Here is a 16,348-nt window from a genome sequence, read left to right as displayed (position 1 = left end):
GTGCTTTTGTCTAACCTGTTTTCTCTGCTTACATCTAGGTGTTTGATGAAAGAGCAGCGAACTTTGAAAACCATGCTGCCAGACTGGGAGCTACAGCAGAAAAAGCAGCTGCAGTTGGAACAGCTAATAAAACTACTGTGGAAGGCATTCAGGCAACTGTGAAATCAGCAAGAGAACTTACCCCACAGGTTTGCTTCCTTAGTCTCAAAATGCTATTAAGTGGCCAGAGAAGGACTTGAGTGGGTTTTTCTGTGTGCTTCTGCTATTAATACCAGTGAAGAACATAGTGCTGGCACCCTTAAAAGGCAAAAGTTTGGTTATGTGATATCAAGTAGAATAAGCTGATTAAATGGCATGTCCTACTCTTGAACTTCTGGACAGAAGCCATAGTGAATTTATCCTTGCAACAAAATTACTTTAAGGGTTAATAAAATATTTAAGTGGAAAATACATTCTTTAATATTTTTTTTCCAAACTAAACTTCTAGCATTTGTTCAGTAGTGAGACTATCTTTGGTACTGTGCGGCTTTTCACTGATTTCAAATATTGTTTTATTTAATTAAAAACCCCCCACCTTTTGATGTATGATAAGCATGTAATGGAAGTTCTAGAAAACACTATTTTTGGCAATGAATTCTGGAAGCACTGTAAATCTTCATGCAGCTAAAAGTTGATAAACTAGATTTAATAGAGTATGACAAGTGTGGAGCTAAACATGCAGTCCTGAAAGGCAAATGCATTTTCAAGAATGTGTATGATATCCTTAAGTACTGGTATTTTCGTAATTGAAAATGTTTTCCATTGGCAGGTAGTATCAGCTGCCCGTATTCTCCTGAGAAATCCTGGAAATCAAGCTGCTTATGAGCATTTTGAGACCATGAAAAACCAATGGATTGATAACGTAGAAAAAATGACAGGTAAAATAGGAATTTCTGTTGAAGACTGTACTTGTGGCTGGCTAGCTGGTGTGGGATTTTCCCCATTCTGTTTGGATTGATGAAACATGCATAAAAGTAATGATTAATTGAAAATAAACTGTTTCAGAGAAATGAGAGCATGTGCTCTATGACCCCAGAAATGTGTATATTGTACAGTATATATAGAGTAACTTGTTTCACAGGTGTTAATTTTGAGCAGCGTCAGAGTAAATTGGGCTTTAGTTCTTGCTTGGGAAAAACGGAACACCTTTCTTGTTTATTGTGCTTGCTGAATTTAACAGTATATCACTGTAGCAACTAGAGTATTTTTGTTGTTGTTTTGCTTTCAACATGATCTTGGCATGCTGAATGAGGACAGATAATTAAATGGGGGCAAGAAGAGATGCTCAAAATGATGTAACAGCTTGATGAAAGCAATGAATGAAACAAAGCTACTGATCTACTACTGAATCATGCTGAGACAATTAAATACTTCAGTCCTTCTGAAGCACAGATCCTCCTGCACTAGGCTGCCATCCAAATACTTTTGCTTGACTATATACTACCTCCTTCTCCAATCCCATAATTGCTCCGTGAATATTTTAAATCTTACTGCCTTGTCACTATATATCACCCATAAGGAGAAAGCACTGCTGGAGGGGCCTTTCCTTTTGTATCAAAGGGAGAGGTGTACAAAAAATACTGAATATGCATGAAGAAACTTGGTGGGAGGAGGAAACTCTGCTGCTTATACTCTGCAAGCCAAGTCTGGACTCCAGCTACATTCCACGGCAGAAGAGTAAGAGCTCACAATGTCATTAGCGGGAGGAAGCCTTGATCAGATATTCTGACCACAGTTAATGTGCTAGATGAGCCATGTAATCAGAAACAAAACTGCACTAATACAGTTGATCTAGTTCCCCCGGCCCCTGTTTGGAAATACTTATTTTTCTGGTGGTGACTAGTGCCTGGAATACCAAATATCCCTTTCCACAGATGAAATTAGAATATTAATGTGTTTAATTTTTATCCTAGGGTTGGTGGATGAAGCCATTGATACTAAGTCTCTGTTGGATGCATCAGAAGAGGCTATTAAGAAAGATCTTGATAAATGTAAAGTTGCAATGGCCAATATTCAACCTCAGATGCTGGTAGCTGGTGCCACCAGCATTGCTAGACGAGCAAACCGCATCCTACTGGTTGCAAAACGGGAGGTTGAAAATTCAGAGGACCCTAAATTCCGGGAGGCTGTTAAAGCAGCCTCTGATGAGCTAAGCAAAACTATATCGCCAATGGTAATGGATGCGAAAGCTGTGGCAGGAAACATTTCTGATCCGGGTAAGGATTCAATGAGCTGATTTCAAATATATTTCTTATTGGTTAAAAATGATAAGAAGTAGTCCTCATTTTGTCTTGTTACAGCCGTGCATCCCCATGCATGCAAATTTTATATACACTTAAATCCCAGAGTGGTGAAATCAAGGTCACACTATTAACTGCTGGATCTTGCTCTTGTTAAACGCAATCAAAGAAGTGAAAAGGATTCAGCGTTCCAGTTTATGTGATTTCATGATCTTTATCCAAAACAAGTATTCGTCACCAGTATCAGCTGTATTACTTTTACAAGAAAATATTGTAGAATTTATTTTAGAATAAACATTGTTTTGGGAACTACTTTGGTTATTCATAGTGGCTATTCCTCAGTCCAGGCTTTATTTTATGCATGTTGCATATGTGACAACTAACACTTCAAACATTGAAATCCAGTGTAAACATGGTTTGTAAACATAATTTCACATAGGTATATGTGCACTCTGCACAATATCTTATGCAAATATTTTTGGGGTACTGTTGCTGTTCTAGATAATAAGAAATGCTAGGCTTTATTGAATTTGGAATGGGATTTTTTTTTTTCAGGTTTACAGAAGTGTTTCTTGGATTCTGGATACAAAATCCTGGGAGCTGTAGCCAAAGTCAGAGAAGCCTTCCAGCCTCAGGAACCAGATTTTCCACCTCCTCCTCCAGACCTTGAGCAGCTTCATGTAAGTACAGCATAGTTTGTAACAGAATATTCAGTTACCACTGGTAAAGTGTAGATTGCACACTGAAATTACTTGAGTAAATTTTTATTCCTTAGAAATAAAATGCATTACCTGGCTAGCCACACACACAAGCAGCCTGAAAAGAAAAAAAAATAGAAAAAAAAATAGAAAAAAAGGCTGGCTTTCAAGAGAAAAGATTAAAGCATGGCGCGCTCATAACAGAGAGCCCTTGGAAAACCTAGAAGGCATGAGCCATGACGCCATCCCTGACTTGATCTGTATACTATTTCATTGCACTGAATAGTTCTTTTTGTTTTTTTTTTCCCTTCCTCAGCTGACTGATGAGCTTGCCCCTCCAAAACCACCACTACCAGAAGGTGAGGTTCCCCCACCCAGACCGCCACCACCTGAAGAAAAGGATGAAGAGTTCCCAGAGCAGAAAGCAGGAGAAGCTATTAATCAGCCCATGATGATGGCTGCTAGGCAGTTGCATGATGAAGCTCGGAAATGGTCTAGCAAGGTAAGAAGTTGTTACATATGTATCTTGGGCTAAAAGGAATTATTTTTCAGAATCAGTGTTTTAATTTGGTCCAAAGTCAGCTGCCCTAATTTTATATTTTGGGCTTTGGCTAATAGTTGTGATTTTGTGTATGTCATAGTTCTTCAGCTGGCTGTTACCAAGCTATATAGTAAACTGTAAACTTTAATCTTTCTGATATTTTTGACTATGAAGAACTTGGTGCTTTGCATAGGAGTCAAAGACCGTGATGTGTGCAAATCTTTAGACAGTTTCTCTGAAAGACAGGGAATGTTCTGTATCTGTGGAGAGAAGGGCATTGATTTTCTTCAACTTTTTAAACTAGTACAAACTATGGCAGTGATGTTTCATACTTGAGTATTGAATAACATATGTTTCAAATAATGTGCTTTTCCCAAAGAGACAAACAGTCCAGGTCTCAAAATGTCTATTTTTGCTCAACTTAAACTGGAGGAGGAAAAAAAAAAAGCCTGGTTTGTTTCCAACAACACTCTTACATTGGTCCTATTAAATTCCAGGCAGCTATGAAGATGGGCTTCAATACAGAATTAAACAGTGTATGGACAGGGCATATACTATAGTGATGGAGTAGTAAGAGTGAATATGAAAATATACTTGCCAGTTGCTTTACAGTCTCTATTCTTTGGCCGCCTTCGTGTAGCAGCCAGAGGGGAATGCCTGCAGAAGTCAGACTGCAGAAGCTTTATTCGGAGTGCTATAAAGTAAATGAGGCCCTCCATTTCCCCCATTCACGCTATTTCTGAACTAGTGATGGCAGAGATTAGTCTTATAGAGACCAGATATTAAAATTGTAGTAGGAGGAATTAAACTCTTTCAAAATGCTCAGTGAACTATATATAACTGTGCTAATACTCAGAATTGCTGGAACGCTTTATTAACATACCTCTGCACAAATGTATGTGCCTTCAACGCTAAGATGTTTGTGATCCTTGAAGCTAGCATTGCCTAGAGAGTCACTAGTACTTAAGACTTTCTAGACTGACAATCTGACTGCTGTATTTAACTGACTTTGCAAAGACCATATGGATGTTACAGATACCAGCTGCAGGACTCATGAGATGGATTGTCTTAATTCTGGGAGGAGCTGAAAGTTACTTTGTGGTTAATGTGGGCAGTTATGGTCAAAAAAGTGACCATATATAGATGGCCTGGTCTCATTCCTTTTTTGTAATGAGTCACACTTGCTATCAAGGCCAAAAGCCTTCATTTTCTTCCAACTTCAGTGCTATGACAAAGTAGTCTGAAGTCTTTATTCTAGCTAACAAATGCAAATGTGACTCATTTGCTTCTCTTTAAAAAAGAGATACATTTTGCCTCTGGTAGCAACTGAGTAAGGACTTCTCTGAGCTTTGGCCTTCTGCAGGTATAACTTAAAGGTCAGAATTTGGCTTTTAAAAGCTCTATTTTTTCCCCTCCCAGTTAGATGATGAATAAAAAGATAAATTTAAACAGCTGACAGAATCAACTTTAAATTTATGTGCACAATAGGAAAAACTGTGGAAGTACAGATAAAATGCAAAAGAAATCCTGCAAATCAGTTTGACTGTCTTTTCCATCACATGTAAAGCTCAATTTATTTTCCCTATACTTTTGGATATGCCACACAAATTTTCATATTATTAAAGGGATACTACTAGATTTTATTAGTCATCTCAAAAGGTAATTGAAGTTGAAAATCTTAACTTCTGCTTCCTAAAAGTGTTTTGATATTTGAATCCCAGAACAGGTAACTTAACAATACACAGTAGGTAATAAAATGCTTTTACTATATATATTCTATATTAGATAATGTAGCTATTAAAATATTTACCTATCAAAGCAGTAGACTGTAGAACTGCTTGCTGATTGTGGAAGAGCTATAAGATTAGTGTGTTTGGATTATGAAACACTGTTTTCATTGCTGTTTCCATAAGTTGAGACCAACAAACCAGGGAATTAGCTTGACACTTATCCTCCTCTAATTCTTCTAAACAGTCTCATTTTAGTAATGACAGAGTACAGTTATTCTGTCGATATTTCTGTAGGGAGTGAGGTAGTGATCAGTAGGACATGATTTGTCAGTAAGGGTTTTTCCAGCACCCACAGTCCATGTTTTAATTTTGAAATATTTTCTTAGTCATACTCAAAGCCAAAAGTATGGAGTTTTAAAAGCTATTTTTGTAATTTCTCAAGTCACTTTCTTATTAGGTGGAGCAGTAAGAGGGATTGATGCACAGTACCACTGAGGAATATGGATTAGATGTAGAAAGATGGAAACACAAGCTCTTGCTCGTGCCAGATGGCAGCAGACTGTGTGTCAAATAGCTTCTGCTCTATCTGCCTAATTACATTACCTTACTGATACTTTACTATGTGTTACCCTTACGGAAGGGGAAGTACTTAGTCTTTTAAAACACTTGCTGACATTCTTCATTCTTGTAAGATTTTAACTTGGTTGCTTTTTTCTTCTCTCTGTCTCTCTCAAGTCCTCATTGCTGAATGGACTCTGGATTTGTGTGCACTCCATTTTTCTCATGGAGCACAAATCAAACACTGTCAGTTGCTGTAGATTTTCCTGCCTTTTTTCCTCATTTGGATAATTCAGAGAATAAAATTTTGCTTTTTTCAGTCAGGCTCCTGAATCAAAACTGCCTTTAGAGAGGAGGGGATATTTGGAAGCTTTTGACTGGATTGGGACTTAAGAGATGAGTTTTTCTTTAAAGATGAGTCAGTATGATAGTATATAAATGTTATAACTTGTTCCTTCCAAAGGTTTTGGCTTTTTTTCCTTGGTTTTAGATGTTTTTCTATAAAAGGCCATATCATAAGCAAAACAGTTTGAAAATGCATACTTTTTGATAAGGGTTGTTTGGCTTGTTTCACACTTTGTTTCTAGTCTGAGAAATGCAGTTAGTAAATGTGTAGAATATTTTTTAATAAAATGATGCTGTATTCTAAACACTTGTACTATTGAACCATTGTTACCTCTTCTTTATATGATCTACCCTCAACTCAATATATTTGCTTGAATCCTCTTTTTTTCTTTCTTTAAGGTAACGGATACAACATGTGGCAAAACAGTATAATATGCTTCATAATCCTCTTATTTTACTAATTTCATTTCAGTCTTTTTTTTTTTTTTTTTTTTTTTTAAGAACTGTAAAATTCACAGCGTTCATGACATTCAGTATCACCTCCTCTTTTCATAACCTGGTTTTGTTCTTTTCAATGTTATCTGCGGTACCTCAGTGTTCACTTCTACAGTCCCCCCCACCTTTTTTACACGACAGAAAGCAGTGTGTCAGTGACTGTTCTGTGCTGCTGCTTCTGCTATCTTTTCTTGTTACATATATATGAAATGGCTTCTGTACAAAGCTTTGTCTGCACAAATACCGTGATCATCAGCTGCTGTGCCTGCTTCTATCCAGTCAAAATGGCTTTCTTTAAAACAGAAAATCCAGTCATTTCATCATTGTCTTGCCAGAAAAATGTTGTTCTGAAAATCAGCCTCTGTGTTTTGGAGCTGTTTGCTTCGTTGAAAAATGTTGCTGCATCTTTGAACTGTAACTTCTTAATGTTCTTGGTAACTTTGGTTCACAGGTGAAATGTTTGTTTCCCTTTTGCTAATCTTGTAGTCCTTCCCCTCCTCCCTCTGACCCTAGAGTTGTGCTGTTGTATCCTTAGAGGCCAAGAGGATGTTTGGTCACTAAAACAGCTCAGTTCATGCTCTTCTACCAAATTCTGCTTCTCATACTAACTGTCCCCTGTTTCTCCACCCTCGTTGCCACCTGCAAAGCCTGCTGTGACTGTGATTAATGAAGCAGCTGAGGCTGGTGTAGATATAGATGAGGAGGATGATGCAGATGTTGAATTCACTCTCCCCTCTGACATTGAAGATGATTACGAGCCTGAGCTGCTGTTAATGCCAACCAATCAGCCTGTTAACCAGCCCATTCTGGCCGCTGCTCAGTCTCTACATCGCGAAGCAACCAAGTGGTCTAGTAAGGTACTCCTGAGTCTCCCCCGGGCGACTGGTCTGTGTGCATCCGGCCGTTGGGGAACGCTGGCACATTTGCATCACTCTTGATCCCTGCTGGATCCCATGATTCTGAATGAATAAGTGTGTCTGCACTTCATTTTAAGGACTGAGAGTGGCTTCACAAGTTTGTTAGGTCTGTCTGTCAGTGCCAGATTGAAGCTTGATTTGGGTCACTTATTAATATTAAAAAGCTTCATCTCCCTTTGCATCTGCCTGTTCTTCTTTGTTATGGCAGCTTTCAAATTGTAATAGGGGTTGTCTCCCCCCCCTTTTTTTTTCTCGTTAATTCTGGCTACCTGTGAAGCTATGGGCAATGGTTTCTTAATGACTGTTTTAATGATGCAACAGAATATAGAGCATTCAAGAAGTCATTTAACATGTCTGTTGTGCTTTGCCTCCTTTGATGCCATCAACTAAAATACATATGAACAAGGAATGGCTTTGTATGGCAGTGTTTATTCAAGAGGACTGTCTGCTGGCTTGCACTTGGCTGATTTGCTAACGCTGGTCTTGAGAGAATTTTTTTTGTTGTTGTTTTTGTTCGTTGAAGAAGCTGCACTGAATGCATTAGTTGCTGAATTGAGATTGTGTTTATATGAAACCAATGGAAATGTAAGATGAGATTCAGACATTCACAAGTACCCTGTCTCTTCTGCCTAAACACAAATGTTTGCAAGACTGGTCTTTTTTTTTTTTTTTTTTTTTTTTTTTTTTTTGGAAATGGCATGCTGCAAAAAGTACGGCTGTTGGTGTCCTATAACTAAGATTAGGTGTGTATGTGTGTATATATACAGTAAACTATTCTTAATAAAAAGGGCTTTCAAAATGTTCTTGTCCTTTTCAGATTCTGATGCTTGGATAACTTGTTAGAGGGCTTCGTAAATGACACTGGTCCTAATTACTTGATCCTCCTACGTGAAAACATGGAAAAGTTTTGCATCCTAAGTGGTTATACTAGCAAACTGTTTAGATATTAGGTCACAGTAACCAATAGTTCTGCTTTTTATATCACCTGTATCTGCGTGATGTTTAATGATATGTTTGGGATTTCTTCTTAAATTTACTAGTAGTGAGTCATGAAAGTATGTGCACAGGGGTAGAGAATACATTTGCTAAGTTGAGTTCTCTGTGTACTTCTTGCTCTGAACTTCATCGTCGTTAATCATGGAATTATACTGAAAAAAGTGTGCTAATACTTAAACTCACTATGCTAGTATTTCATCCACACAACAGGAATGTTTCATGGCACCAAATATTTCACATTTATCTAACAACTTTCTGCAAAGGTGAATCTAAATATACTAACACTATATTAACGATTGGTCATCTAGGTCTGCTTTTTCTTGCACCAGGTTTCTCTCTGGAACAGAGTATGAGAAACACTTTTGCCTTGGTCATACTTAGCTCACATGTTGCAATTATTTCTCAGAAATATTTCTGTAACTGTAGTTTTAATCTATTTAATATAAGAAATCTGAATTTAATCTGAGGAATATCACTAGATTATCTCACAAAATATTGAAAATACTTCTGCCCTGGAAGCATTGTTTTAAAGGGGGAAGAGTTTGTCAAAAAGGAAGATTTATTTTCAAAGCGTAAAGGAGATCGTTGAATCTCATTACTGCATCACAACCTGTGACAAAACTTCTGTGTGTTACAGAATTTCTTCCTTTTTTCCTTTACCAATGTAGTAAGTAGCAGTATAGCTGATAGTTAAATGACTCCAGTTTCAAATGCCACTTAAAACTTTATGTTCAACTGTTCAGACTAGACTATTTAACTTAATTAGCACTATTGGTTTAACAAGCTACTTAGCACACTTCTTAAAATAATGTTGCTTTACTGGGAAATCTGGAATTTCTAATGCTAATAACATGCTTCATCTTAAAGCCTAGCCAGCAGACCAGTAACCTGTTCTATGGACAAACTAACACTTTTCTTTACCACTTCTTTTTTTCTAGTTTTGAAGCAAACTTTTTTCCTGAGTGTTAGAAAGAAAAGTATGTCACAAATATATAATTAGTACAGCTCTTCCCTGTTCCTCGAAGAAACCTCTTCTGTGTACACAAATCATTCTTCCATCCTTGACTTGTTGAAAGGATTGGCTACCAAAATGTAGACTACCACTCAGACGTGACTTCTGTGAAGCCTCCAGCCTGGCACTAACACTAACTGGTGCTGTTCTCTTCAGGGTAACGATATCATTGCTGCTGCGAAGCGGATGGCGCTGCTAATGGCAGAGATGTCTCGCCTGGTGAGAGGAGGTAGTGGGAACAAGCGTGCCCTTATTCAGTGTGCAAAGGATATTGCTAAAGCATCGGATGAAGTCACTCGGTTGGCCAAAGAGGTGGCAAAGCAATGCACTGACAAGCGGATTAGAACAAACCTCTTGCAGGTAATGATTTAACTTTTAAATGCCTCAAAATACCCCTTCCTTTGACCTTCTCTCGGTATGGGTGAAGGCTGGAGCACAGGAGCTGTGGCAATAAATCACCTGTATCTTTCCTTGACTTGTTAAGCTTTGTCAAGTTCAAGTCTGTTTTTAGATCCCATTGCAATACATGTTTTGTAAAGTCAGGATTTGGTTACAGATGGGTGGAAGATGCCAGTGCCCAAAAGAACTTGAAAAATACCATGCTATGAACATTAGTCTTTGCAATGTCTGCATTGCTTTACATTTCACCTAGTCATTCTTCTTGTATCAAAGTATAATAGCAGTAATATAACACACTCCCGGGCTTTTTTTTTACCATCTCAGATGGTCAGGAATGGCAGGATGTGTATTTGGCTAAGTAGACCCTTAAAGAATACCTAGAGGAGGGGAAAAATCTTAACTCCATTCTCCCAAAGAATTCATATAGCAAGTCAGAAGTAAAATAAGAAGTTCAAGTATCCTACCAATACTCTATGCTTATTTCTTCTCTAATACTAAAGCAAAATCAAAGGATTTAGCTGAAAACCCAATAGATAATTTATCGGTTCGGTTTACAATGTGAAGTGTGTTTAATCCCCATTCCTTAGGTCTGTGAGCGAATCCCAACCATCAGTACACAACTCAAAATCCTCTCCACTGTCAAAGCTACTATGCTGGGCAGAACTAATATCAGTGATGAAGAATCGGAACAGGTAAGAGGTGTAAAGTTTGATGGTAGTGTGAACTGTTGTTCACAGTTTTATGGGAAGGGGATGTAATATCAGATGTGTTCTAGGAATTCAATATTGGAAAGCTTACCTTAGCTATGTGGTAAAGCTAATTTTTAGTATAGTGCCTTGGTTTCTGGTTCAAAGGCTACAGTTTAATAGTGGGACATCGATTCTTCCCAAGTCACAAGGTTATTTTCACTCAAATTTTTATTTGAACAACTTGTTAATCTCTTGACTTTATAGTAAAAAGCAGAGCTAACAAAAGAACTTGCTCTGAAACGATCAAGGAGGTTTGACACCTGAGGGGTGCTAGCACCCTCTGGTGGACTGTAGTGAAAATATTTTGTTCTCCAACAACTTCTTAACTGTCTTACAACTGTTAGCTTCCTAATACTGCAGATCTTACCACAGGGTCTTTTTGCTTCTGAGAGAGTAGTCAACTCTGAGACACTGAGCTTTATTCAGATTTCAGTAAATGGACAATGAAAAACAGGGTCTGTTGTGAGTCAGTATGTTACTTGCTGGTTTCCAGAGACTGTTTCATTTACTTTTCATAATTTAGACTGAGTTAAGAATGCTTGTACTGGCAGAATGCTGCTGTCTTATTAATACATTGCAAACAATTTTTCTTCTCCTTTCTTGACAGGCAACTGAGATGTTGGTTCATAATGCCCAGAACCTCATGCAGTCTGTAAAGGAAACTGTGAGAGAAGCTGAAGCAGCTTCCATTAAGATTAGAACAGATGCTGGATTCACCCTGCGCTGGGTTAGAAAGACTCCGTGGTATCAGTAGACACTCGCCACATAAGTATTGTTTTCTGTAACATAAAATGCCTTTTTTTTGGAAACAGAAGAAAAATATTAACAGCAAAAGGTGCTGTAAACAAGCTTAAAATTAGCTTATGCTAATGCCCCATTCTAAGGGTATGAATTATATGAATATGCATTTCAAATATCTTCGGAAAGCATTTGGTATCACACAAGTCAAAATTGCTTTCGATAGTAGACAGTTTTTATCCTTTGTTTGCTTTTGAAGATTCTCTTCATGAATTCTGTAATCCCAGAAGCACATTTCATTTATGCACTGTATATTCCAGTAGTTTCCATGTGATAATATAATACATGGACTTCACTTTGAGCTTGTACTGAAAGTCTAGGACACTAACAGTGTTACTTGACAGTGATACAGGAACAATCATTGACACAAGCATTCAACTTTTCAATAGAATTTTAGTTAGCTGTTCTTAAACCATGCAGAAATGATGAGCGGTGTTTTTAAAAAAAAAAAAAAAAAAAAAAAAAGGAAGGCAGAACACTTAAAGTGAGGATGAAAATCCTATTGCTGAAATGATTTTTTTTTTTTTTTTTTTCTGGCTGTTAATTTTGCCTGGCAACAATACGTTAAGTCAACAAAAACTGGAGCTGTCCTTGTCACCCTGGTGTCATCCTCTAGGTGGGCTTTCCAGAACGCTTGTTCTGTCCTGAAATGCTTCGCAGTGGATGTTCGTGGCACACTGTGGGCAGCTTGAGCCTTATGGTTGAAGGCCTTAAATCACAGAACTCTTTCCTTCTTGCTCACTTTAGTGATGTGAGCTGAAAAATCTTGGTTCTCTTAAGCTAGCTGTACATATTCAAAACAAACATAATCATGTCCAGGACCAGAAAATGTCATGCCCTGGCTCCTTCCTTTTGAAAACCAAATGAGCACATACACAGGGCATTATTCTATTTTTTTTCTTTTATCCCTCTATCTACTGTTGTTCTAGTCACTCATGGTAGAAATTAAAAGATGAATAACAATGTTCAATTCAAGAAGACCTTTTACCTCTCTGCCCTTTTTTTCCAGCAATGAAATAGCAGTTGCATAAGCTTTTCCGAATCCAAGTACTGCAGGGACACAAAATCCTACACTTAGGTAGTCAGATGGCTACTGACAGTCCGTGGTTCCTAATATTAAACCTTTTCAGATATTTTTACTGTTTTTAAACATATTTAGAGGCCTGAAGTTCAAAAATCTTTTTAAGTCCTAGTAATAGTAAATTGAACAAAGTGTTAGTATGTCTTTTTAAAAAATCTATTAATAAAAATACTTGGGATATTTTTATGCTTCCATAATTGAACATGCCTTTATATATAATTCATGTTAATTGCTCCGTAGTCTCCTTTGGCATTTGACAGAGAGAGGGAATGATTGTTTTCGAATGGGTCTCTCTATGTTTGCAAGGAACCCTTTCAAATTTCTACCCAGAGCAGCACTGACCTCGTGAAGACCCCTTAATTTCCATTTGCTAAAAATTGTTGCGTGGTCAAACCACCTTGATTAAAGTGTCCTTGTGGAAAACCTGCTCAGTTAGTCTAACAAATCAAAGGAAGAGAGACACAGTATAGTCAGCTGTTCTTTGCCTGTCTGTAGCAGTTACTCTACACTTGGATTTTCTTTTTTCCCCTTTCCACTGCACTGTTATCTAAAAAGGGAAGTTAACCTGATTATAATACATCTGCCTCAAACTGACCGTAGCAAGAGAAAGCGTGTGTTCATCTTTAATTCACTCCCTGTGTCTGGGTATTATGAAACACATGGTACTTAGGATCTTTCCTTACTTTCTCTTCCTGTAATTATCTGTAACAGGAAGAGTGAGGAGGAGATGCCAGAGCCTTAACCTGAATGTCTTGCATTTGGTTGGTTTATACCAGATCTTTAACATAATTGTAATGTAGTCATTTCTATTTAATAGTAAATTACACTGAATAGGTAGGGGTTATTTTTAAGCAGTCTTCTGAATAGTCTTCCTGTATTTCTTTCAATGCTCCTCCTCCTCTCCCCCTCTCCCCCCCAATTCAGGCTTCTCCATGAGATTTTTTTTTTTTAGCATCACTGTTTAGTTGCTTGACTGATATTAATGCAATATTACTAATGCCTTTAATACATAATTGTTTATGCCAAAGATCACTTTTTGTTTATTGAGGAATGTTTGTGGGAATGTTATGAATCATGGTTGCCTTTGATACTCTTCCAGAATGTTTGCTATGAGTTCTTGAACTGTTTTGTAAAAGCTGAGATGCTTGTCCACCTTATGCAATTACTGCTTTTTTGAACACTATTGGTCTTCAGACCTGAAATGCAGCAAAATTTGAAAAAGACCATGAATGTCGGTTAGAAATGTTTTACCACTATAAAACTTCATTTATAAACCAAAATGTGTTATATAGTCTAATGTTTTCAACCTTTTTCTTTGGTTCTGTTAAAACAATAAAAATGCATTTGTACAAATGTTAGCTTGTGAGTATTAACAACTGATGATTGATGACACATTTTTAGCAGCAGAAAGTAAAAAAATGAAGCACCAGAAATACTCAAGCAAAATAATAGTGGGTTTTACATATTCTGAACAGAAAGGAGCAAAACTCCTGAAACAGGAAAAGAGGACTAGACAAGTTGGGCTTTCGCTCTTGCACCAGTAAAATTAGCAATGAAAATAATTTATTGAAAGCTGTGGCCCAGTGGGAAGAAATGGGATTTCTTGCAGAGGCCTCACGGTCATCTGTTCTAGTACTGCCAAGCAAAGCTGTGAAAACTTGAGATGGGATTTGTCTGATCCTGTCAATAAGAAGGAAAGAACCACTGCTCTGGCAAACACAATATATTTACTTCATTAATCTGAATTTCACTTTGCAAACCGGAATGGAAGGGCAGTTAGCATGGAATCACTGTCCTGTTTCTTCCAGTCCTTCAGAGCAAGAACATCTTATTAATCATTCATGAAATCTTTCTCTGTATAAAAATTTCTACAAGCACTGCATAGATAATGTTTTGGCTTCACAGAATCAACATTTCTTGGTGACGTAGGACTTGAAAATATAGTCTGACAGTGCAGGAAGGCATCTGGCATTTAGTAATAATACATGAAATACAGATTTTTCAGTTGCTGTTTTCCCCTGAATGTTGGGGGAGGAGGCTGTCATGGGTTACACATTTGTCATGAGACTGTTAACAGCAAATATTAAAAAAAATGTATGCTCCATTTCAACCTCATCCTTCTCCCTTCCCCAAAAATGTTCTTTTTATTATTTTTTTTAGGCTAAACTGTGCATACTGTTTATGTTGTAATTTCAGTTGACAACTTCTAGTTGTCAGAAACGTGAATTTAAGTTCCATTTTTCTTGCTTAATATCAGACTTTCATCTTCATATTGTTCTCTCCATATCTGAAGGAGGAATAGAACCTGTGAGACGCTCACCTTTGTCAGTGCTCCCAGAGCTCGACACCTAGATCAAAAGTTGGTGGTACTAATTCCTCAGTAATGATATTCTCCTATTTCTTAAGCGGTACTATGCATATCAGTGCTGGTGCAGTTTATTTCATTGGGGAGAATGTGAACACAGTCCCCCGCTACTGCAAATGGTGCAGTTTTCTGTGTTTGGAGAAATGGCAGGAGTCAGCACACCCACAGTGGAAGGTGTAAGCCTTACACAAGGAAAACCATTTCCCTGAGGAAAACCATCTTTGGGCTCAGGGTGCCTTTCTTACTGGATAGATGTAATTCTTGTTGGCAATGACCTCTGGTGGTGCCAAGTGTGGATCAGAGCTCCTCCAGAGCCAGGAGCTTTGCATATCTTTCCCTGATGACTCAGTTGCAGGAGACTGGCAAGGCTTCTTCTAAGACTCTGTAATACACTAAAATGCAATCTTGAAGGAAAGTGTTAGTGCTGAAATTAGCCATTTTTTGATACTACATTATGTTCCATTTCAGTAATGGTATCACTTGTGAATGGAGATATTGCAGTGTTTCCAGGCTGCTAATGTAGGCAGCAGTTCTAGCTACTCAAGGCTTAAGCTTAGGACATATCAATTACATCTTAAGTCAAGACTCTTAGTAAAATTGGCTTAACCGAAGGATGTTATTTACTGTAACATGCAGTAGAACAGTAGAATGAGCAATGAACTGACAGATGATTCCCCAAATGGAGAATGGTAGACTAGAAGCTTTGTACCTTTCAATACACAAGAAATGTGTGTCTGCATAATACAAGGCTTTCTTACAAATACTGGTTCTTAAAAGCACTGTTTTATCTACCATAATCTACTGTCAGTTCAAAAACTCAAAATGAATGTCTGCAGGCTAGTCACCCTAGTGATACTGCTGAAGTTGGCAACAGAGAATGTGCTCATTTCTTTCCTTACTGGCTTGCTGCCAATGTTCAGGTAGGTTCCCTCTTCTTTTTTCTTTTTAGACTTGAAATCATTTTTGTTTCTAAGTTTGAAATTTTGGCTACTGAATGAATTTAGTTCATATACTGATCTTAAGCAAAGTTAGTACCTCTTTATCAATTTGTAACTTAGGTTAGGGAAATGAAGATTCTCTAGTATCCCACTCTTCCTTAATTCTGAAACTTGTTTATCTCAGCCTACTACGTATTGACCAAATGCATGGTTTTAAACCTGACGGGTACTGTGGCACATGTATTAATTTACAGGGATAGCAAGCTTATGCTGATGTATAAGAAAAACTTTGTCAGCTTTGCGTGATCACTGTTATGACTTTAGTGTGCAGATTGTGACTGTTCAATTGTCCTCCATTTAGAAAATCAAAGGGAGCTCACCTACCATGCTCCTGAATATACTCTTTAAACTTTAAAAACTTGCATAGTGCTCATGTTCAGTGACAGT

General features: G+C 37.6%; 1 protein-coding gene across 4 annotated transcripts in view; it reads left to right on the top strand.

The window, feature by feature from the left end:
* Positions 1 to 13,956, top strand: part of VCL (vinculin) — a 67,101-nt gene extending 53,145 nt beyond the window's left edge. For 3 of the 4 annotated variants that reach the window (XM_013960225.2, XM_067299902.1, XM_013960227.2), the window contains 9 exons: positions 39 to 188; positions 809 to 917; positions 1,953 to 2,255; positions 2,835 to 2,959; positions 3,294 to 3,479; positions 7,294 to 7,503; positions 9,728 to 9,931; positions 10,558 to 10,662; positions 11,327 to 13,956. In XM_013960225.2, the coding sequence (XP_013815679.1) occupies positions 39 to 188; positions 809 to 917; positions 1,953 to 2,255; positions 2,835 to 2,959; positions 3,294 to 3,479; positions 7,294 to 7,503; positions 9,728 to 9,931; positions 10,558 to 10,662; positions 11,327 to 11,473 (1,539 nt within the window). In that variant the 3' untranslated portion in view covers positions 11,474 to 13,956. The remainder of the gene's footprint in view (positions 1 to 38; positions 189 to 808; positions 918 to 1,952; positions 2,256 to 2,834; positions 2,960 to 3,293; positions 3,480 to 7,293; positions 7,504 to 9,727; positions 9,932 to 10,557; positions 10,663 to 11,326) is intronic. The other variant, XM_013960226.2, reaches the window with a different exon arrangement.
* Positions 13,957 to 16,348: the final 2,392 nt, after the last annotated feature.

This window comes from Apteryx mantelli, chromosome 7, assembly GCF_036417845.1.
Source record: "Apteryx mantelli isolate bAptMan1 chromosome 7, bAptMan1.hap1, whole genome shotgun sequence".
NCBI classification, from domain to species: domain Eukaryota; kingdom Metazoa; phylum Chordata; class Aves; order Apterygiformes; family Apterygidae; genus Apteryx; species Apteryx mantelli.
Note: the sequence above shows the minus strand (reverse complement) of the source record. Positions and strands in the feature narration are given on the sequence as shown.